This window comes from Pediculus humanus, genomic scaffold (assembly GCF_000006295.1).
Source record: "Pediculus humanus corporis 1103172107716 genomic scaffold, whole genome shotgun sequence".
Classification (NCBI taxonomy): Eukaryota; Metazoa; Arthropoda; class Insecta; order Psocodea; family Pediculidae; genus Pediculus; species Pediculus humanus.
This window is the reverse complement of record NW_002987320.1, coordinates 468,005-490,760: the sequence shown is the minus strand read 5'-3', so window position 1 is coordinate 490,760 and position 22,756 is coordinate 468,005. Positions and strand designations below refer to the sequence as shown.

At 28.7% G+C, this 22,756-nt stretch overlaps 3 protein-coding genes across 3 annotated transcripts; 2 read left to right on the top strand and 1 right to left on the bottom strand.

Moving 5' to 3' along the window:
* Positions 1-1,100: 1,100 nt before the first annotated feature.
* On the bottom strand, positions 1,101-2,474 carry Phum_PHUM313720 (mitogen-activated protein kinase ERK-A, putative; the record flags this gene model as incomplete). The annotated part of the gene is made up of 5 exons (XM_002427319.1): positions 1,101-1,274; positions 1,363-1,590; positions 1,671-1,898; positions 2,006-2,194; positions 2,280-2,474. 5 exons carry the CDS (start codon positions 2,472-2,474, stop codon positions 1,101-1,103), a joined length of 1,014 nt encoding a protein of 337 aa, XP_002427364.1.
* A 1,968-nt stretch (positions 2,475-4,442) lies between these two features.
* On the top strand, positions 4,443-5,045 carry Phum_PHUM313710 (uncharacterized protein; the record flags this gene model as incomplete). The annotated part of the gene is made up of 3 exons (XM_002427318.1): positions 4,443-4,489; positions 4,681-4,864; positions 5,028-5,045. 3 exons carry the CDS (start codon positions 4,443-4,445, stop codon positions 5,043-5,045), a joined length of 249 nt encoding a protein of 82 aa, XP_002427363.1.
* A 2,287-nt stretch (positions 5,046-7,332) lies between these two features.
* Positions 7,333-11,471, top strand: Phum_PHUM313700 (uncharacterized protein; the record flags this gene model as incomplete). Its single annotated transcript, XM_002427317.1, has 11 exons — positions 7,333-7,455; positions 7,955-8,104; positions 8,495-8,751; positions 8,861-9,057; positions 9,133-9,404; positions 9,514-9,691; positions 9,814-9,858; positions 10,353-10,565; positions 10,646-10,875; positions 10,962-11,285; positions 11,370-11,471. 11 exons carry the CDS (start codon positions 7,333-7,335, stop codon positions 11,469-11,471), a joined length of 2,091 nt encoding a protein of 696 aa, XP_002427362.1.
* Positions 11,472-22,756: the final 11,285 nt, after the last annotated feature.

Sequence of the window (22,756 nt, the reverse complement as noted above, 5' to 3'; positions counted from 1 at the left end):
ATTTAAGCGTATACAGAAATTTATTTTTGTTCTTATATATACCCGAAAGCGAAAATGTTCTGAAAGAAAATTTTTATTTTTTTTTTTATTTTTATAAGATTCCATCAAAGGAATAAATAATAATAATAATAATAATAAAATCCTTTGTCAGATTTCTTTGATATGATTTCTTATCGTCGTCGCAATCGATCAGGATTTTTATTGATTTCTTCTCCTTTCCTTCCATTTTTATTCTTTAGAACAAAAAAAAAAAATGTCTTGTATATATCGATCATGTATCGATTTGCATTTCAAGGTTATTCCAATGTTTTGACGAAGAACTCGTCGACCTTCCTAGAATATTATTTGCCTACGGTACAAAATTACATAAAAATATTTCAAAAATTTTTTTGTATATAAAATATACCCTACCCTACCCTCTCTCTCCCCTCCCCACCTTCCCCCTTCATCCCCCGGGGGGAGGGGGGCCGAATTTCAACTACAACCTTCTCGTTTTTCACTTTGCATACATTAAAAACTTTTGTCAATAATATAATTTTAAACCCTTTAACATAAAGTTATTTTTATTTTTACTTCAAAACTACCACCGACGAAAACTAAATCCATTTACCTATTATTATTATTATTATCATTATTATTATTACTATTATTTACATATCACTCAATTCATAACTTTTATTATTTTTGTAATAAAGAGACAAATTCCAAATCGACAAAATTTTTTTTTTTTCTTCTCAAATACAATAAAAACAAATTTTTAATTTAATAAAATAATAATAATAATAATAATAATAATAATAATAATAATAATAATAATAATAATAATAATAATGATAATGATAAAATTATTAAACATGTATTGATTGTCTATTAAATGCATTCGATACATTTTAAAAAAAAATTTTAAATAAATAATAATAATAAAAATAATAAAATAAATAATAAATAATAAAAATTATCGTGACATTTCCACAATTAAGAATATAAAAATATTTATTTATTTATTTATTTATTTTTTGTTTATTGTTTATTTCTACCACCAAGATCTCGACTAGATTAAAATCTCATTAAATTTAAATTTTTTTCTTTTTGGCTAAAATTTAAAAAGTAAATAAAGATGTCAATTCTTTTAATAATAAATTAAACGGACGTTCTTCTTCTAATAAGTACGTTATGTCATCGGTTTTTTTCGTCCTCGTAAAAACACTTGGAAGTGTCATTTGATTGTCTTTCAAACCGATTGGATCCAAATAAAAAAATGAATGATTCAATGCCTGAAAATTATAATTTTTTCATTTGTTTGTCATGTAATTGTCTTTTTTTTTTTTTAAAAAGCTTTTCTCAATTATTATTATTATTGACCTGTTCGCAACTCAATCTTTCTTTCGGATTGTATAATAGTAACGATTTAAGCAAATCTATGGCTCCAGGTGGAGAATTCGGTATTAATGTTTTCCACAATTTTCCTTTCGATTTTGGAAATGTTATTTTACCATAATCTGGTAGAGTGTGAACTCCTGGCCATGTTTCTTCCGATGGAGAACCCAATGATTTGATGACAATGGCCAACTGTTCAATATCTGATTCACCCTAACCACAATGATCAAGTTGTAAAATACTTATTTACGAAAAAAAAACAAAAGTTTTGGGGGTAAATTGTAAATATTCACCGCAAACAGAGGAGAACAATTTATCATTTCTGCAATTATGCAACCTATGGACCAAACATCAATCGATAATGAATATTTTCTCGAACCATATAATAATTCAGGTGCTCTGTACCATCTCGATCCGATTTGATGAGAGTATGGCCTACCCTTGTTTAACCTCGCTTGACCTAAATCGGCTATTTTGAGTATGCCATCGAATCCTATCAACAGATTAGCCGGTTTCAAATCCTACAATTTTCATCGAATTTGATTACTTATATTAATCAAAACAATCACTTTGTAATTTTTCTAACAATACTTACTATATATCATAGTACAAAAAAAACTTTTCTTACTCTGTGCATGATTTTTAATTTATGCAAATGTGAACAACCTTCAAGTATCATTCTACTATATGCTTTTACTTGTGGGATTTGTATTGGATCATCGACATCTCCAATCACACTACTTAAACCTCCTGCCATGAGTTCTAAAACAAGCACAACAGATGAACCGACTGTTAAAACTTCTAGAAGTTTAATAACCTACAACAAATCCAAATTCTATCCATCAATATATATATAATTAATACAATTTATATAAGATGTATTGAAATGCACACAAACTCACATATGTCGAATTGACATGTTTCAACGATTCAATTTCCCTCAACAAACTCAATTGTACTTTTTCATTTCCCTTATTGTTTAACATTCTTTTAAGGGCCACTAGTTTTCCAGTTTTTCGATTTTTCGCTTTTAAAACGATTCCGTGAGCCCCCTCTCCTATTCGTCCGATAACTTTGTATTCCGATTTCACATTCATTTTTATTCATTTCTAAACAATCAACGATCCACACTCTGAACACATATGTATATATCCATGTACGAAAAAAAAAAAAATCAATATCGTGTAGAAGAAAAAAAAACGTTTTAATAATGATGATGATGATAATTATAAAAGGCCAGCAGAGTTTGTAAGTTTTATTTACTTGTATATATATACACGTATATGTATATATTCCTTAGAATTTACCAAAATCCGTTACCGAGCAACTGTATTAACCCCATATTTAACTTATGTAAGTTAAAAAAATAACCAAGGTCTTTTCAATGTTGGCAGCGAGTAAAAAATTCAGTTGTCATTTGTTATGGCGAGAAGTAATAATAAAAGGTAAGACAAAATTTTTTTTTTTTTTTTATACATATTTATTTATTATTATTATTATTATTATTTTTTTTTTTTTTTACTTAGAGTAAATATTTCGACAGGTTAACGTTCGTTAAATTCGTTTTAAAATTTTTCATAATTAGTATAAATGTCTCAAAATTAAAAACAAAAATAAAAAAAAAATTAAAAAAAAATTTAATTCATGAAAAATTATCGTTTTTTTTTTTTTTTTTTTTAATAATTTATCCAGAATAAAAAAGAAAGAAAAAAAATTTTTCCCATTTATGTAATCATTTTTAACGATTTCTATCAAATTTTTACATGTTTAATTTATGTTTAATAATAAGGTTAGGTTGAGTGTTAAGTCGAGTTCATAAAGGTTTTCTTTTCTTTTTTTCCTTTTCTTTGAAAATTTTCATTATTATCATTATTTTATTTGCATTTATTTAAAAAAAAATAAATTAACGAACTTGTTGACTTGAAATTATAAATTTTTCATTCATAAAAAGAAAATTTTATTGATTTTTTTTTTTTTTTTATAAAAATTTTGTAAATAATTTAAATTTTTTGTCGTTTTTTCTCTCTCTCTCTCTCTCTCTCTCTTTTTCTTTCTTTACAGGTAATGTTTTCAAAAGCACTAAAATGCAATTCTGATAAAACTCTTTGTCAGGACAATCAATTAATAATGCCTCATAATTCAAATAAAAATGTATCATCATCATCACCACCACCACCATCATCATCAGCATCATCATCCGAGTTAAGATTAGTTCACAAAACTTTAAATACAGAAACGTAAGTATTTTAATATTTTTATTTTTAAATATTCCCAAATTAACTCTTATTTAACAAAAAAAAAAAATATAAAATTTGCTGCATTATGTTTGAAAAACTCAAATAAAATTAACTGTAGTAAAAATTAATCTGATTAAAATAAAAAAAGAAATATTTTAATTACACGAAGAAGAAGGAGGAGAACATTTAATCGTAATTATTTATCTTATTGTAATTTCTTTTTTTTTGTAAATTTCAAATTAATATTTTTTCTAATTTTGCCAAAAGATAACATAATAATAATAATAATAATAATAATAATAATAACAGCAATTAATTAATGGAATGGGGGAAAAAATGAAAACTAATTTAACTTTTTATTAGTGATTAATTTTTTAAATTTTTTTATCGCATGTTCTTTAAATTATTTCTTCATTCATTCATCCATCGACCCAACAATAATAATAAATAAAATTTTTCATTAACAAAATGTAATAATAACAACAATAATAATAATAATATTTTTCATCGACTACAAACTAGTCCTTTTTTTTTTTTTAATTTATTTACTGTTTTTGGAATGTTGGTTTTTAACATAAAAATAAAGGTCAATCTAAATGTAAATGGATAATAATTTCCTTGACACTTTTTTTTTTTTTTTATTTTTGTCTTGTTTCACTACACATTTGGATCGCTTTGTTATTATTATTATTTTTTTTTTTTTTTTTTTTTTTTTGTTTTATGTCATTGACTCATTAATTTATTTATTTTTGAACTTCATTATTAACAAATTGTTTTTTAATTAAGCAAAAAAAAAAATATAAAGGATTTCATTCTTGTCGTTTTGAAATGTTGGATTTAAACTTGGATTTAAAATCAAAATTTTTTTTTGTCTTGTTTGAGTTATTATTATTATTATTATTATTATTAAATGAGATTTGAAAATTTCTCAAGAGTTTATTATTCCCTTTATTTATTTTATTTTTCTGAATTACCTCCCTAACTTAATCGAATAAAATATAAGTTGTGGTAAAATATAATAAATTAAAAGTAATTTTAACAATTTTTTTTTTTTTTTTTGGTGAAGGTCTTTAAAAGAATTGGAATGGACCGTTGGAAGTGGGAAAAACACATATTTGTGGTTTCACTGTGCAGCACTCGTTAATCCGCCATTAAAACCTCCTGCTGCAAGTGTTCACATGACTTATAAATTTCTGCAGGCAGAAACTAAATTGTTGTCGGCTTTGTTACAAAACCACGGAATGAGAGAGGTAAGAAATTGTCTTATCATGCACTCACCACCACCACCAACCACCCTCTTTCTTCTTAATGACTCGTATTCGGGAGAAAAAAAAAAAAAAAATTTAAATTTTTAATAAAATATTACGTAAATCGCTCCTATATATACATGTACATAATAATAATAATAATAAGTGGATGGAAGTTAATTAACCGGTAAATTAGTGTCGGTCACCTTTAATTTAACTAACTCTCTTACTTTGACTTCATCATCAACAACAACAACATGTCGTCGACCAGTCATTAATTTAATAACTTTTTTTTTTTTTTTTTCTTTTTTCCGAATATCATTAAACCTTAAATAATATAAGGTCGACATGTTTTATTATTATTATTATTATTATTATTATGTACCACACAAATTTTTATTTATTTATTTATTTCGTTTTATGCGATTAACTATCTCATATATTTAATACGAGAGAAAGAAAGAAAGTTAGAAAACGCGTCGTAAAAATTTTTTTTACGAGCTTTTATTATTATTATTATTATTAAATTTTTTTGGGCAGTAATTTATTCGCACGCATTTAATTTTCCACTCCAATAGTTTTTTGATTTTATTATCATCATTATTATCATTATTATTATTATTTTTATTTTTATTTTCGTTTGGGTGTCAACAAGTTTTAAAAACTTGCCTATCGAATTAATCAAATTCATTTTTATTTATATATATTTTATTTGCGTGTTTATCATTATTATTATTAACTGTTTTGTGTGTGTGTGTGTGTGAGTGTGTGTGCGTGTGTTGTTTCTGCGTATATTAATATCGACGGAAAAAAATTGAACGTCGAATTTCGACGCCATTTGAATTAAAATTCAAATGTATTTGGATCAATTTTGAAAACGTTAAAAATTTTTTTTTTTTTTTTTTTTGCCAATTAATCGTATATGTACATGCGTGTGCGTGTGCGTGCGTTGGGGTCACGCCCCTCGAATGAATAAATTTAAAAAAAAAAAAAAAACGTAAAAATCTGATAGCAAATCTTTCTCTCTAATCATCGAACGAACGAACGCCCAACACATCGAAAAAAAAAAGTTTCGATTCATCGAATGCTAATTTATTTAATTTTTTTTTTCTTTTTTTTTTTTTTAAAATGTTCAATTCAACCCGTTCGATTGTGATTTGCGAACGCGTCACGCGAACGTGTAAAAAAAAATAATAATAATAATAAAATATCGGTTTGTGATAACTTGAATAATTTTTCAATAAGTTGGAAAAACGAAAATAAATATTTGGGAAAGAGTGTGTGTGTGTGTGTGTGTGTATTTGTAATAAGAAAAGTTAGTTTTTTTCCCTTGCCCCCTCCTCTTCCCCCTTCTCCCCCATCCCGTCGGTTCCCCATTTTCCTCTACCTTTTTCTCATCATGCCACCGTTCTCGCTACGAATCGTAGCCAGGTTTCGTCTTTTTATTTGTGTTATTTTGTGAGGTCGTCAAACTTTAATAATAAATCATTAGGAATGATGTAAAAATCCTCGTTTTCGTGTCAGAATGTTTTTAAACATTCCGATCTCTTTTTATCATTATCATTATTATTATTATTATTATTATTATTATTTTCTAAATATTTCGATTTGTTTTTAAAAGAAAAAAAAAAACAAAAAGGTTTCGAGATGTTTATTTTACGTTTTGATTTATTTCTTTTTTTGATTTTCCCCTTTCCCTTCCTCTCTCTCTCTCTCTTTCTATTCCCCCCAATAAAATATATATGAACTTGAATCGTATTCACGTGGTACAATCCGTGTCGTGACGTGTTACCGCCACCACCACCCCTTCACCGAAATCATAAAAAAATTTTTTAAATGTAAGGGATGATGAAAGTCGTTACGGCATAAGAAAGGGAACGTGATTGCATGTTACCGCATACGATGATGCGTATACGACGAGACGTCACGCATGAAGTGGAAAAATATAGAAAGGGAAAATATGTTGCAAAAAGATTTTGCACGTTTTATTCGATATTATTATTATTATTATTATTATTATGAAATTGTGTGCGAATTTTTAAATTTCCTTTTTCCGATTGATTACTCATTCCTTATTTTGCAAAAAAAAAAAAAAAATTAAAAATGTATTCGTTCGTTCGTTCGTTAGTTCGTTCGCCCTTTCAAAAAAAAAAAAAAGTGGACATTGACATTTAACGATTTTTCTTTTTTTTGAGCGTGTGTTTGTATGGAGTCGTCGATAGTCAAAAAGTTAAAGTGGAAAAAACAAACGAAAAAGTGAGTCACAAAATGGGGCGGGGGGGTTTTCCAAACAAATTAATTCAATTCCCGGCTTGAGGTCGCCACACACACAATTTGAAAAAAAAAAAAAATCCCACACGACGTAGAAATTTTTTTTTTATTAATTTATTTTTTACTTATTTTTTCGTGTCATTAACAAAAAGGTAGATTACGGATCACCGGATTTTAATCTGTTATGGACGGGAGTTCACATGAAAGCTCATCAACTACAAAGTTTGAGATCTCATCAAAAAGTCAACCATTTTCCAAGATCTTATGAACTCACTAGAAAAGATCGCCTGTACAAAAACATTGAAAGAGTTCAAAGATTGCAGGTTTGTGTTTATCATTATCATTATTATTAACAAAAGTTTCGAAATTGTTCAAGGTTAGGGGAAAGGGTGAGAAGAGGAAGAGGGGGAGGGGAAAAGAAAGGAAAAGTGTTACGATAAATGAAATCGACAGTCCGAAAAAAAAAAAAAATTGGAAAATTATTGGCCAACCGCAAAATAATTGAGGTTTTTTTTAAAAATTAAATCACGCGGTCGAGTGAGTTCGGTTGTTACTAAATATTTACAAACAAGAAACATCAACAACAACAACAACCGGACAAACGAGAAATTACAAAAAAAAAAAAAACTTTCTCTCTTGCTCTTGATCACCCGTTGTAATAATAATAGGGTATCTATCCATTCACAAGTTGATCTAACGAACTCTAGGTTGAAATTTTTTTTTTTTTTAATTTATGGTTTCGCATCGCATACTCCAGGGTCGCAACATTGAAAAAAAAAAAAAAAGTTGATAAATATTTTAAATCCTTTTTTTTGTTTCCAGGGTTTTAAATATTTTGATTTCATACCGCAAACGTTTGTTTTGCCTGGAGATTACAAAGAACTGTGTTTGTTCCATCACAGGATTCGTGGGCCGTGGATCGTTAAACCGGTAGCTTCTTCCCGCGGGCGGGGAATTTACATAGTCAATAGTGTAAGTTTTTATACATATTTTTATTGTTTGTTTGCTTGTTTGTTTGTTGTTTCGGCACGACGGTCGAGTGTCATTATTTAATTTCCGAACGGTTATAAAAAAACAAAAAAAAAATTTAAAAACGGTGTAATTTTATTCTGACGAAAAATCGAAACGTTTAAATTTTTTAAAATGTCTTCTTACACGACACGTGAAACAAAAAATAATAATAATAATAATTGACATGTGTCAATCGAACAATCTATTAAAAAAATTATTATTTGTCGCTCTTTTTGAGATTATTACATTATTTATCTGACGTATTTTTCTTTTTTGTCGTGGCAAAAGCCGTCCAACCGTCGGGTCGTCAATAATTATCGTTTTTTTTTTTTTTTTTTTTTTTTTTTGTAGCCCGATCAAATTCCTGCTGACGAAACTTTAGTCGTAGCGAAATACATTGACGATCCATTATTGGTCGATGGTTACAAATGCGATCTCAGATTGTACGTCGCCGTCACTTCATACAATCCCCTCGTTATTTATTTATACGAAGAGGGTTTGGTGAGGTTGGCAACCGTGAAATACGAATCGAGCGGACAACATTTATGGAATCCCTGCATGCACTTGTGTAATTACAGTATTAACAAATATCACGAAGACTACATAAAGTAAGAATCTCGTACTAGCGAACGTGGCTTGCGTGCGTGTGTGTGTGCGTGTCGAGCGTTCGAATATCAAAAAAAAAAAAAAAAAAATTTTTGTTTACTTTTGCAACAGGAGCGAAGATCCGGAAGCGGAAGACGTGGGTCACAAATGGACTTTGAGCGCTCTTCTAAGGCATTTGAAATCGGAAGGAAAGGATATTTCGTTGCTCATGCAAAAAATCGAAGATGTGATAATAAAAGCAATACTTTCCGTGACTCCGACCATAGTGGCAGCAGCCAGATTCGTGCCTCATCCTCGAAATTGTTTCGGTGAGTGTGCGTTTTTGTTTGTATCTTTCGTCGACATTTTAATAAAATTCGCTGATGTCGAAAAAAAAATTTCAGAGCTCTACGGTTTCGATATATTAATCGATTCCACGTTGAAACCCTGGTTGTTGGAAGTTAATTTATCTCCATCCCTGGGTTGCGATTCTCCCTTGGACGTACGCATAAAATCCGCCATGCTCACGGATTTGCTGACTCTCATCGGTTTACCCGTCGTCGATCCGATGGTCCAGCATCCCGTCGTCGTCGTCAGTAGTAGTAGTAGTAGTAATAATAATAATAATATTAATAATAATAATAATAGTAATAACAATAACGTGAATGCGAAAACCGTGAGTTATGATTTGAAACCTTGTATTTTCTTTTTTTCAAGAGAGATTCTTTCACCGCTCACCGCTCGTTTTTTTTTTTTTTTTTTTTTTTTTCATTTTGACGTTTCAGGTACGAAGAGTAGATACGGCGGATAATAAAAATAATAAAAATTTTAAAATCCCGTTGAATTTATCCGTGGACGATTTGAGAATGATAAACGCTCTACAATCGGAACACAATCGAAGAGGAGGTTTTCTTAGAATATTTCCATCGGCGGAAAGTTGGAAACTTTACTCGGGATTGTTGGGTAATTAATCCGTTAATTAATTAATTAATTATTTAAAAAAATAAAAACAAAGACAAGACAAAGGAAAACAAACGGAATGCGGAAGTCGTTGAACAAAAAAAAAATTTTTTTTTTCTTCTTAGATCTCGCTAAATTATTTTTTAATTATGTTTTTTTTTCTTTGTGGAGTTTGTTGTTGTTGTTGTTGTTGTTGTTGCGTCAAAAGCGAAATCTCGTTATTATCGTTTTTCTTTTTTTTTTTTTTTTTTTTTTTTTTTTTTCTTCAAAAAGAAAATTAAGATTTAAAAAATAACGGTTAACTTTTAAAACAAACACGTCACGAATTACACTTTCGTTTAATTACACAAAAACCCCCGGATAAAAATCTTTTAGTTAATTATATTTAACGAGGTGGAAGTTGTTGGTTATTACGGTGGGGGCAAAAGGGGGGCGGGGAGAGGGAGGGAGGGGTTTGATAAAATTATTTAAATTTTCGTATGAAATCTTTTAATTTTCCTTTATTATCACGTCATCACGAAACGCAAACGTCACTTACTATTATCATTAGCATCATTATAAATTCTTTTAAAAAAAAGTAATTTGTTAAAGGTGCGCGTGAATCTGTTTTTTTTGTCGGAGGAAAAGTCGTGTCATCAACAATTTTTTGAATTTCCCTTTACAGATCCCGCATCCGGTTTATTAAATTTAGGAAATTACGTCGCTCAAAAACAATTCAACACACATAATTACAATTTAATTTTACATCAAAAATTATTTCCCGATTTGGACAAATGTCCGGTGGATCGTTTGCCAAAATACGAAAGAGCTCTTACGCAATGTTCGAGAAGGCCTTTAACCGCGGCGTCCATATTTGCATCATCGAACGATAAAGAAAGTGAGTTTTTCGTTTGTTTACAGTATGTCCGACGGTCATTGAACGGTTTCTTAAACTTATGTTTCTTGTTTTTTAATTAGATATTTTAGATCACAAGTATGCCAAAGAATGCAAGATGGAACTTAAGAAATGCATGGAAAAAGGTTGTCAGTTGTCTACGAATCAAGCACGAAGAGCTTTTTCCCAATATCTTCAACAGGTTTTATCGAAGCTCGGACCTCCGCTCGAGGGTCCCAACACTCCCGCCGAACTTTGTTTGAAATTTTTAATGAGAGCAGCCGGAAATCTTCGTTCTCCTTTTTTCGTCAAGGTCAGTTTAATTGTTTTGCATGCACGGTCGAAGGTCAAAAGTCACCATTGCTAAACTCTTCGTCTCTCCTCTTCGTTTCGTTTCAGGTTCCGTCTAACAAATTGGTGGGAAAGGATAGGGTTGCGGTCATTGCGAAACAGTTAAACGATTACCTACAAACGTACAATCGCGAAACAGAACTTTATTACTCGAACGCGGCGAGCGCGAATCAAGTTCCGGATTCGAGATTTCGATCTTTTTTGAGATCCGCATCGGAAACGGATGTGGAAGAAATATTATTCCTTCACATGAAATCCTCCAAATGCTGTCATTCGTTTTTGGGAAGGTGTTGCTCTCCTTCTTTTACCAATTTAAAATTTCATTCTCTCCTTCAAGTGTTACCACAGCTTTGCGCATACAATCCGAGTAAGGTGAGTAAGATGAATGGGTTTGTCGTTCGTTGTCTATGACGTCACGAGAAAATTAACACGTTTGTTTTGTTGTTTCTATTCCAGCCGAACGAATGCTGTTTTCGAGAAGTCTTATCGAAAACGTTGCCTAAAAATTTTCGATCGCGGCCTTCGAGATCATCGCATAGATCCGACATTGAGGTTTGACAGACATTTTGAAAAGTATGGAAGAAAGTGCATTTCGCCTGAATTCATTGTTTTTCCCTTTTTTTTTTTTTCTACACAAGATAACTCGAGGCGGCGGACATTTTTCTTTTTTTTTTTAAACATTTTTGACGATTTGATTGGATTATATCGAAGGTTTTAAACGGTTCGATTTTAACGGTTGAAATTAAATTTTAAGTATCGTTTTCGATTTGAATTTTCTGCTGGGAAAAAAAGAATCGAGTCGATGAGAATAAGTCATGTCGCAAAAAAATGCGTTTATTCGTTTTTATTTTTTTATTTTTCTTTTCTTCTCGAAATTTTAAAATTGAATTCGTTGCTTTCGATTTATAAATAATAATAATAATAGTAGTAGTAATTGCGCTCTTTTGACGTCACACCGACGGTCACTTTTTTATAAATGTTTATACATAAGTAGAAGTTAAGAAAATTTTTTAATATTCCGCGTGTGATTTTTTTTTTTTTTTTTTTTAACTCGAACGTTTTTTTTTTTTTTTATTTTTTGGTTATATGGATCAAGTAATGTAGACAGACAAACGTTCGAAATCCGTTCGCACGTTCGTTTGTTTAAATATTAGAAAGATGAGAAATGATTTGATACGAAACGCGTTTATTTTTGTCACTTTCATCAAGAGAAATTCGAATCTTTTTTATTGTTTTAATCGGTTTAATGTTTTTTTTTATTTGCTTGTTTGTTTGTTTGTTTGTCTGTCACAGTCACGCGAAATTGTCATCGATGACGTTTTTTTTTTTTTTAAAGTGGCCTTTATAATGTCCATTTGATAGGTAGAATAGAATTGTTGGGAAGCAAAAAAAAAAAAAAAGAAGTCAATCGATAAATTAATTAGGGATAAATTTTTTTTTTTACATTACAAACAAACGTTCGTTTGTTTGTTTGTTTTTAATTTGATTGTGATTGTCAGCAGCGATTTTTTATTTTTATTTTTTAACAGTAAAAAGTAGAGCGAGACGATATTAATTTTAGTTTTAACAAAAAAAAAAATTAACAAGGCTGTGTGTACATAAGTCGCGGCGGCGCAACGCATTCGATTTCAACGATTTTTATAAAAATTTATCATTATTATTATTATTATTATTTTTAAAATCAAAATGGCGGTTTTTTAGTACTTAAAAAGAAAAAATAATAATTTTTGTTTCCGAGTGTCAAGTTTTTTTTTTTTTTCAAGTTTTCGAGTCACGACGACGACGCCGACGGAAAAGGAAAAAAAATTGATAATGATAATGATAATGATAATATCGATCATATCGATCGCAATTTTAAAATCTGTGATTTTTCCCGCCTTTTTTCCATTTCGTTCGTTTTAGTAAAACATTCCATTTTTCATTTGTGATTTCTCTTTTTTTTGGCGATTGTTTTTATTTGCATTTTATTGTTTTGAATCTGTTTGTTTAGGCTGTGACGGCACTTGTGTTTGTTTTTAAAAAAAATTTCATACAAACTTTTACTGTCGTCGTCGTCATTTTCGTAATTTTAGATTTGAGTCTATAACCACAAATGTTTCCATTTTTTAATTTGATATTCCGTTACAAAAACAAAGGATTTTTTTTTTGTTTGTTGGCTGGAAAAATAGTTTTCATTTTGTTTGTCGGGAAGGGGGATGGGGAGAAGGAGAAGAAGTGGAGGGAAAGGGGGAACACATAAATTTCCTACGCGAAAATTTTTTAATGAAAATGAAAATTGAAAAATCACGTCTGCAATATATACATGTGTATGTTTTTTTTGTTTTTTTTTTTTGAGAAATAATATATTTTATTAAGTTTTACGTGAACGCGTTTCGATAAATCGAATGTTTTCGATTAATCGAATTTCCCAGTCAAATTTTATTTTATTTTTTTGCGGTTCTGGAAGCGGGAATACAAAAAAAAGAGGGGGAAAGGAAAAGGAAAATAATAAATTTTGGTTTTTTCGGTTTTTTTTATCACGTACACCCCCCCCTCGCTCCTCCCCCTCCCCGACACCCACACGCACAGTCGAATAACGAATACAAATCCAATTTTTTTTTTTTTTCTTTAAACTTTTCCGATTGTCTTAATTTAAGAAAAAAAAAAAATTTTTATATTTTTCCATTTTCGGATTGTTTTTCTCTTTCATTCCAGATTTTTTGTATTCTTCAGCCACGATATTTTCACAATGAATTTTTTTTTTTTTTACAAGGTGCGCGATTATTCGTTTTTTTAACGTCAGGTTGTTGTAAGACGTTTGTTTCCGGTGAGAGAAAGAGAGAGAGAGAGAAATTTTTTTTATACGTTGTATATAATGTCTGGAACGTTACTGGAACGATTTTGGAATGACCGCGGATAGGAAGGGGAGGGTTTCGCATTTCAATGAAAAAAAAACAAAATTTTTTTTAATAACAAACGCGACGAAGCACAGAAAAAAAAAAATTTTGTTTGTTTGTTTTGTACACACACACACACACTCGTAACTAACTATTAATTAACGATCGATATTATCACGAATTGATTCTAGTCATATAATTTGTGAAATTTGTGTTTATTTGTTTGTTTGTTTGTTTGTTTGTGTTTTTATTGTAAATTGACTGTTTGTTGTCTGCATTCCGTTTGTGGGTTTTTCTCTCTTTTTTTAAAAAACATTTCCGGTATTATTATTTGTTTTTTTTTTAATAAAGTTACCATTTTTTTTTTTAAATTGTTAGAGAGAGAGAAATTAATATGAAATAATAATAATAATTATTATTATTATTATCGATTATTTTTTTTTAATTTTGTTTGTTCGTTTGTTGTTTGTTTTTTTATTTGGAAAAAAAAACGACGGCGCGATCGCGACAAAATTTTTTCTCACCCTCTCTCTCTCTCTCTTCATCTCTAGAAAGCTTTAATTTTTTTTCTTCTGCTTTCAATGATGATCAATTTTATTATTATTATAATTATTATTTTTAGCGTTGGGCGAACGTTTAAATCCGAACGCCGAACGTTTTTTTGTAAATTTATAATAATTGGAGAAAGAAAACCCGATGAAAGAATGCAGATTTCATTTTATATATTTTTTATTTTATTTTATTTTTTATTTTTTTTATTTGTCTAATTTTGAAATTTTTATTATTTGTTAAAATATTATTATTATTTTTAATAATTTAATTTTATTACGTAATTTATTTTAACTTTTATTATTATCAATATTTTTTTTTATTACTACACTCGTGTTGTCATTTTTTTATTATTATTTTGAAATAAAATTTTTTTTTTTTTTTTATTTAAAAAGAAATTATTTAAATCCTTTTTATTTTTTCAAAGAATTCCTTTATTATTATTATTATTATTATTATTATTATTATTATTTTTATTATTATTTTTATTATTTGTTTTATGTTTGTCAGTGCTTTTTCAACATTTATTACAGGTTTCTACCTGCCTTTCCCTAAGGAAGAAACACTGGAATATCAATGATGCTGCATCCTGTCTTTTATAGCCTAAACAGCATCACAACAATTCTTGTTAGTCTCACTGAAACCATCTTATTCAATGGAAACAAGTTATTTCCTGTTCTGAGCTCCAGTCAGTGACTGACATCTGTGGAGTAACAACCAGGAACAGGAGAAGTGAGATTCACAACCTTATTGTACTGACTCAGGTCAACAATAGAACAAGATTTGTTTTGGTTCTGTCTTTTTCTTGTTCCCATTTTCCTCTATTACAATTATGAATCAGTCATCATTATCATTATCATTAAGGGGGAATGTTTTCAATATACCTAGTAAAAGAATATACTTTTCCCTTAAAACTATTTCAATACTTAATTTTCTTACTATTTCCCCTTTTCATAATTTACCCTCATGCATTTCATCCCTAATGTATGCACAGTATATATCTATACAATTACAGTGTACAAATCACTTCACATTGTACAAACCACAACACAGTTTACAAATTACAATTTTGTACCTGTAAACTTATGTAATCTGAAGGCAGTTGATTTTTTCCAATCATAATTGAAATTAAAAGAGAGTTTTACACTAAACACATGACAAAATATGTTATAATGAAACAAACTAACCTAATAAAAGGGTTCAAGTAATGTACAATCAAGTGATTTCAATCACACTCACACAATCACACTTAAAAACACAAGTACAGAGATTTCACATCCACCTGATGCAACAAATTAACTAATTAAAAGTATTTTTATTAAACTACCTTCATTTTTACTTAGTGTAACAGTAGACATTTACCACAACTTTTTATATTCAGCTCAAAAGATGTACAATCATATAATGGAGTCCATTATGCCTTCTCATAATTCCTTACACTAAAATCAACTAACATAAGGGCTACCCAATTCCTTTTGATTTTGATACACATTTACAGGGAGTATTACACTATATCTATGCTAAACTATGTTGTAATGATACAAACTAATTCAAAAAAGGCCTAAAACAACCAACAAACAACCAACGATCAGTAAATTAACCCTTACAGGTTACAATATAGAAATTGTACAATGAGTCAATATGTCAAATCAGTAACTAATGAATATTGTTATTAAATTACTCCAATTTTTGTTTTTTATAATGAGATGAAAAAGATATTTAGTCAAACCCCTCATAATTAATCAAACAAATGTAGAATTTTTAATCTTTTTGTTCTTTGGGCATATCCACCATCTTTTTTTTGTCAGCCAAACGTTTTAGCAAGCCAAATTTAAGTTGTAAAATTAAAGAAGAGACTTACCCATAATAATCATATGTACAAAGGCATCTTCTAAGATTTTTCATTACCCACGCTTCCTTTTGTCAGTGAAAACCGTTGACTAATTGTAAAAATTTAAACTTGAAATAACATAATTATCACTAAATAATATAAAAAACTAATTATATCACAATAAACTACACACAATAACAAAACTTTTGATATATAACTAATAACTAAATTCTTAAAAAAACCATTAAAATTAATTTAATTAAGTTGACGAGACATAATCGTGTGACAACCGTAGCTCACTAGCGCACTCTTCTTTTTCTTATTGTTTAAATTTTTTTTTTTTTGTTAAACGTGGAATTAGTATTTGTATTTATTGTTTACTTACTTTCTGAGAAAAGTTTTGGAGGGAAAAAGAGAATAAAAACAAAAGAGAGGGTGGAGGAAAATTTTTTTTAAAATAAAAATTATTACTTTTACGTTAGGATTTTTATTACCGGGTAATAAAATAATAATAATAAATTTTTTTTATTATTACGATTACAATGACGTCATCTCTCTTAAGAAAAGAATTTTTTTTTTTTTTTATGGAATGAAGTAAAAATTATTTAAAAACAGACTCACGTATTAACGAGAATAATTTTAAGATATGTCAATGAAAGTTTATGAACTGGAGAAGAAAAGGGGGCTGGTGGGGGTGTTGAGGAAAAAGAATGACGTAGTTTTTACTTTTTTTATTTTTATAATTTACACATTTATATAAGTTTTTTAATTAGTTTACGAACGTCAACGGCCATACCATGCTGAACACACCGGTTCTCGTCCGATCACCGAAGTTAAGCAGCATCGGGCGTGGTTAGTACTTGGATGGGTGACCGCTTGGGAACACCACGTGCCGTTGGCTTTTTTTTTTTTTTTTTTTTTTTTAACGTAAATTGTGAAAATGGGAAGTGGCAACAAATATAGGTTGGCACACCTGATATTTACATTTTAATAAAAAAAAAAAAAAATTAATCTGTTTTAATTAAATTAAAATTTAAGAATTTTTTTTTGTCTGCCTCTTTCGCTTTCTCTCTCTCTCTCTCTGCCTCTTTCTTTCTCTCTCTCTTTTTTCAAGTCTTTTCTTTTTAACTTGTTTTAATTAAAAATCAACGCGACGAAAAAAGGCGCTCGTGCCTCACACAAAAAAAAAATCCTGCTAAAAAAAAAATTGAAATTATTTTTGTGACGTCATTATCAACCAACGCAATCGAATTGAAAATTCATTCATTCATTCATTCATTCACTTTACAAGACTTGAAAATTTAATAAAGAACATGAAGGAAGAAACAAAATCCCACGCGGCGTTTTTTTTTTCTTTTTTTTTAACTCGAAATATTTTCAATAGTACGCGTGTTTAACGCAATGCGTAAACGAAAAAAATTTTCGTGGGAGCAAAATAATAATTTTCCATGGATTCGTATTTATTTATTCCTTTGTCAATGGAAAATAATCGAAAAATGAAATAAATTATTATTATTGTTATGAATACGATTGTTATTTAAAAATAAATTTATATTTAATGCCACGACAAATTGTCAATGTTATCAATAAAATGAATATTCCTTTTTTAATCGGACAATGATTAATGATGATGATAAACCCCCAATAGAAAAGGATACGATTAACCCTCCCGATGAACCTTTTTATCATAACGACGATGATGATGATGATGACGTGTCACAATAAAACATGAAATTTTCCAATCGGTTGAACATAAAGAAAACCACAACCGCTTTGTATGAGTTTCTTTCCTTTACCGGAAGTAAAGAAATTATTTATTTAAGTAAAACTATCATTTCCGCTCATGACGTTATTCTTATCTAATAATGGGAAAATAATTCGGAACAATCTACAAACAAGGAAAACATTCTTTGGTACAATTAGTGGCGGATTGTTTGTCGTGAAACAATTTGCGTTGCTGCTGCTGTTGCGGCTGTTGCTACAGTTGCAGTTGCTGTTGTTTTTACTGTTTTAGTTGCTTCTGATGTTGGTGCCAGGCTTTAGTTCACTCGACAATTGGCTACAATTGTAATACATAATAAATTCCTACCGATTTTGTTTTTGCCCTTCACTACACACCTTCCTCTTCCCCCAAAAAATTCGACTTTATTAATTTAAGTCATCTAACCTTTATTATTATTAAAAATGGCGTCGATTTTGTTTACTTTATCACACTCACAAATATTTAATTTAAACAAATCCGATCAAATAATTATAAAAACCGTAAATAAAATTTGTAAATTTTCTTTTTTTTTTTTCTTCTTTTTTCTTCTTCCACGATTAAAAAAATACAAATTAAAGGTGTCCTAATGAGAAATGTTAATAAGTGAAAAAACCTTTTTTCCGGTTCAGTGTGTGCGTGTGCGTGCCTGTTCGTACTTAAATCAACAGATTTAAATAAATTATATATATATAATTTTTGAATGGGAATTTTAAACTACGTTTACCTTATGCACATTATATTTAATATTAAAAGCAAAGAGGGGAGGGGAGGGGAAGAGAGGTGGGGTGAAAAATTAAGGGGTGGTCAAAGGATTTATTTAGATGTTTAGGGGACATTTAGAAAACCGTTTGTAACTCTGTTTGAGTAGTAAAAGTCTTTTTTTTTTTTTTTTTAAATGAAAATAAATTTATTTTAAATCACGTGACACGTTTTATATAAATGAATTTTCCCTCGTTTTATTATTATTATTTATTTTTTCCTTTCAAAATTTTCAATTTGATTTAAAGTGATTTTTCTCTTTCTCGATCTTTTTTTGCCTCTCTCTCTCTCTCTGTCTGTGATAAGATTCGATGACGTAATTAAATAAAACAAAATGGACGACGATGACGACACATGTCCAACGACCTTTTAATCGGTTTTTTATAAAAGGACAAAATTGATTCATTTAAAAAAAAAAAAAAAAACACTTGTGGATGATGAATGAAATTTTTAAAATTCATTTTATTTTTCTCCTTACACGACAAACGCTTTAATAATATCATTATCATTATCATTATTATTATTTTATTTAAACCGGAAAAGGAAACGTAATCGATTAATGAAAATTTAAAAAATTTTATTTACGGATAAATAGGCTCGCGTAACTTTTTTCTTTTCTTTTTTTTTTTTGTTAAGTTGGCATGTTTGATGAGTTTCGGTTTTTTTTGAGGGGGGAAGGGGGCAAGATTAGGAGAAGGGGTTTGAAAAAAGAGAGAGTTTGAGAAAAGTTTTGTAATTATCATTAATCCTATTAAATTTCAAAAAGGGAAAAAACTTTTCTTCGATTCAACCCTCGTAGAAAAAAAATTTTTTTTTTTTTAATTCGCGCCATTGGCAATCGTCAATTTAGTTCTTGTTGTTATTTTTTACTTTTTAGATTGATTGTTAAAAGTTTTCAATTATTTTTTTTTTGTTATGGAAAACAAACAAACGAACAAACAAACAAAAAAGTATACAATAACAATAACAACAACAAAAGAAAAAATTTAAATTACGTTATTAACCGAAAAAGAAAGAAAATGAAAGAAAAAATTTTTTTTTTTTTGATTTTGCTACCGTTAATTTTTTTTCTTATTTTTGGCTACGGTTAATATCCGTCGTCTGCACAATTATAGTTTATATTTTATTCCGCGTGAGAGCGCTCGCGACAAGTAAAACTTTTTTTTATACGATAAACAAAAAAAAAAAAATCTTTTATTTTATATTTATTATTCAATGCATCAAAAATAAAATAAATAATAATGATGATGATGATGATGATAATAATAATGATAATAAAAAATTTTATTTTTCGATTCGAGTCCGAGAGGGGGCAGGGGGAAAAAGAAAAAAGTTATTTTAAAATTTGTCGTCGCTTTTGTCGATTTATTTATTTTTTTTATTTTTTATTTTACTTTTGAGACCAATAAACGAAACTTGAATAATTTTCTTTAAAAAAAAAATTCAGTAAACGATTCATAAAATTATTTATATAAACAAACGAACAAACAAACAAACAACAACAAAATTTTCTTTTCTTCGATTAGAAAATTTACGACGTGAATAATAATAAACGGGAAAAAATTCGCGTCGTAACAACAACAAACATAAAAAAAAAAAATTTTCCGACTCGTATTTATTATTAAATTATATTAAAATTTTATTGATTTCATTTTATCCATTTCCGGTTTTCTTTTGGAATAAATTTTGTTACCTAATTACGGTCCTGATTCGTCATTAAAAAAAAATTATTTTGACCTTTTTTGTGGTCCTGACTATTTTTTTTGTAAATCGATCGAAAATAAAAAAAAAAAAGGTTAGAAAAGAAAATTGTTTGCTTTTTGTTTGTCTCCCTCCCCTCTCCCGCCTCTATCTCTCTCTCCCCTCCCTTTAAAATAAAGCAGAAGAAAATTTAAATAAATAAATAAATAAAAAAAAAAAAACAACTCGGTGGAACATTTTTTTTTTTCCTCGTGAACAAAAAATAGTTTGTATGAATTTTTTTTTTTTTTTTTTTCAATTTAATTTATCTTTTTTCAATATTTTCAATTTAACGGATTCTGACTTTGAATAGATGGAAAAGCGGGCGAGTAGGCGGGCAAACGTTTGTTCTTGGATTGTTTGTTCTGTTTGTTGTTGTTGAACCGTGTAATCGAATTTGGATATCGTACAGGTTATTCAATATTTTTTATCATTATCATTATTTTTACGTGTGCCAATATTTTGATTTGTTGAAAAAAAAAAAAAAATTATATCGTTTATCGTTTGTTTAACAATCGTTTGTTTTTGTTTGTTTTGTTTCCCACGATAATTGACGTCATCATCATTTTTAACTTTTTTTTTTATTTTTTCCCCGGTTGAAAATTACGCGTGTGCGCACGAACGCCAAATAATTTTTTTTTTTATTTAAAATTTTACCCTTTTTTTGTTTTGTTTGTTTGTTTGTTTGTCGTTTTAAATAATAATAATAAAAAAGGGTAAATAATAAAAAATTTGTATTAAAATTAAATGTTGCGTGATAAGAAGTTTAAATAAGTAAAAAAAAAAAAAAATTTTCTGTCGTTGACAAGCAAGACACCGAAAAACAAAAAAAATTTTTTAAACAAACAAAAACAAACAAACAAACGAAAAAAAAAACCTGTTTAGACTTTTCTTTTTCTCCTTTTTTTTAAGTTGTCAGGTAATAAAAAAAACTTTTTCCTGTTTCTTTTTTTTTTTAATAACGACGAGTTGACTTCCTGTTTCCTGTTTTAAAAAGAAAGAAAATTTTTTTTTTCTTGAATAATTTAACAAAAAAAAAATTTTCTTTTCTTCAGTAAATAAAAAAAAAAAAACGCACAAATCGACAGGAACGATATAAAAAAAAAAAAACTTTCCGTTTAACCGGAAATAGTTAATTTTCCCTCTCTCTCTCTTTTTCCTCCGATAGATTTATTTCCGTTTTTAACAATATTTCTAAAACTTTTAAAAACGAACGTCTGCTATTAGTTATTTTATTTTTTTCGCACCGCGGGAAATTTTTTTTTTTCTTAATTTATTATTTTTTATTATGCAGTGTTGCCAACATTTCACGTTCGTTTATTAAACGTTTCGAATCGATACACGTTCGTTTCATATGACGTCATTTTCATTTGTTTTATTTAACGTAATAAAAAAAAAAATCATAGTTGGCAAATCGGTTTGTTTTTCTGCTTTCCCTTCTTCCCTTTTTCCAGTTTTCCGTTTATGTAATTTCGATTAATGATAATGATGATGATGATGATGATGATGATAATGAATATAATAATTAATTCGCTATGAAAGGGTTAAAGTCAAAAAGTTAGCGACGCGTAAATTGCCTTTTTAAAATATCATATCAGTGATAAAAAATAAATCGGATATGATTTTCTTCTCCAGGCCACCCGGCACGTTTCCCCTTCCTCCCTCGTTCGGAGTCAAATAATCACATACCGTGTGAGAGGTTTCTCCAGCGTATTAAAACTTTTCTAACACGTGATTTGAATTTACCCATCGGCAATAAGTGTGTGTGAGAGAGAGAGAAAGAGAGAGTGAGTGAGAAAGGGATATTTACTCAACATTCGATTCCTTTGGGAAAAATTGTTTTTGTTCCCTTTTTTTTTGCATCCCTTTTTTTTGTTGCCTCTCTCTCTCTTCTCCTTCATTCATTCTTTCTCTCTCACTCTCTCATTGACTTTTGCCTTTTTTTTTGTTGTAATTTTCATTTAAAATTCGTTTTTTACAATTCGGGTCAAGAGATTTGCAAATTATTTATCATTAACGTCACTTATTTCGTGTTATAAAAACAAACCGACAAACAAACAAACAAACAAACAACGTCGTCGTCGTCGTCGCCGCTCTTTCTTCCTCCAAAAAAAAGTTTTATTTTTTATAATAATAATAATGATAATAAATAAATAAATAAAAACGGTCTTAATAAATAATTATTACCGTTTGGGATTAAGTTTCGAAAAAAAAGTGTCGACCACGTGATATTATACTATTCTTCTGGAAAAATCTGGAGGAAATAATAATTTTTTCTCCAGGAAATCGATTCACGTGATTAAAAAAAAAAAAAAAATCGATCGTT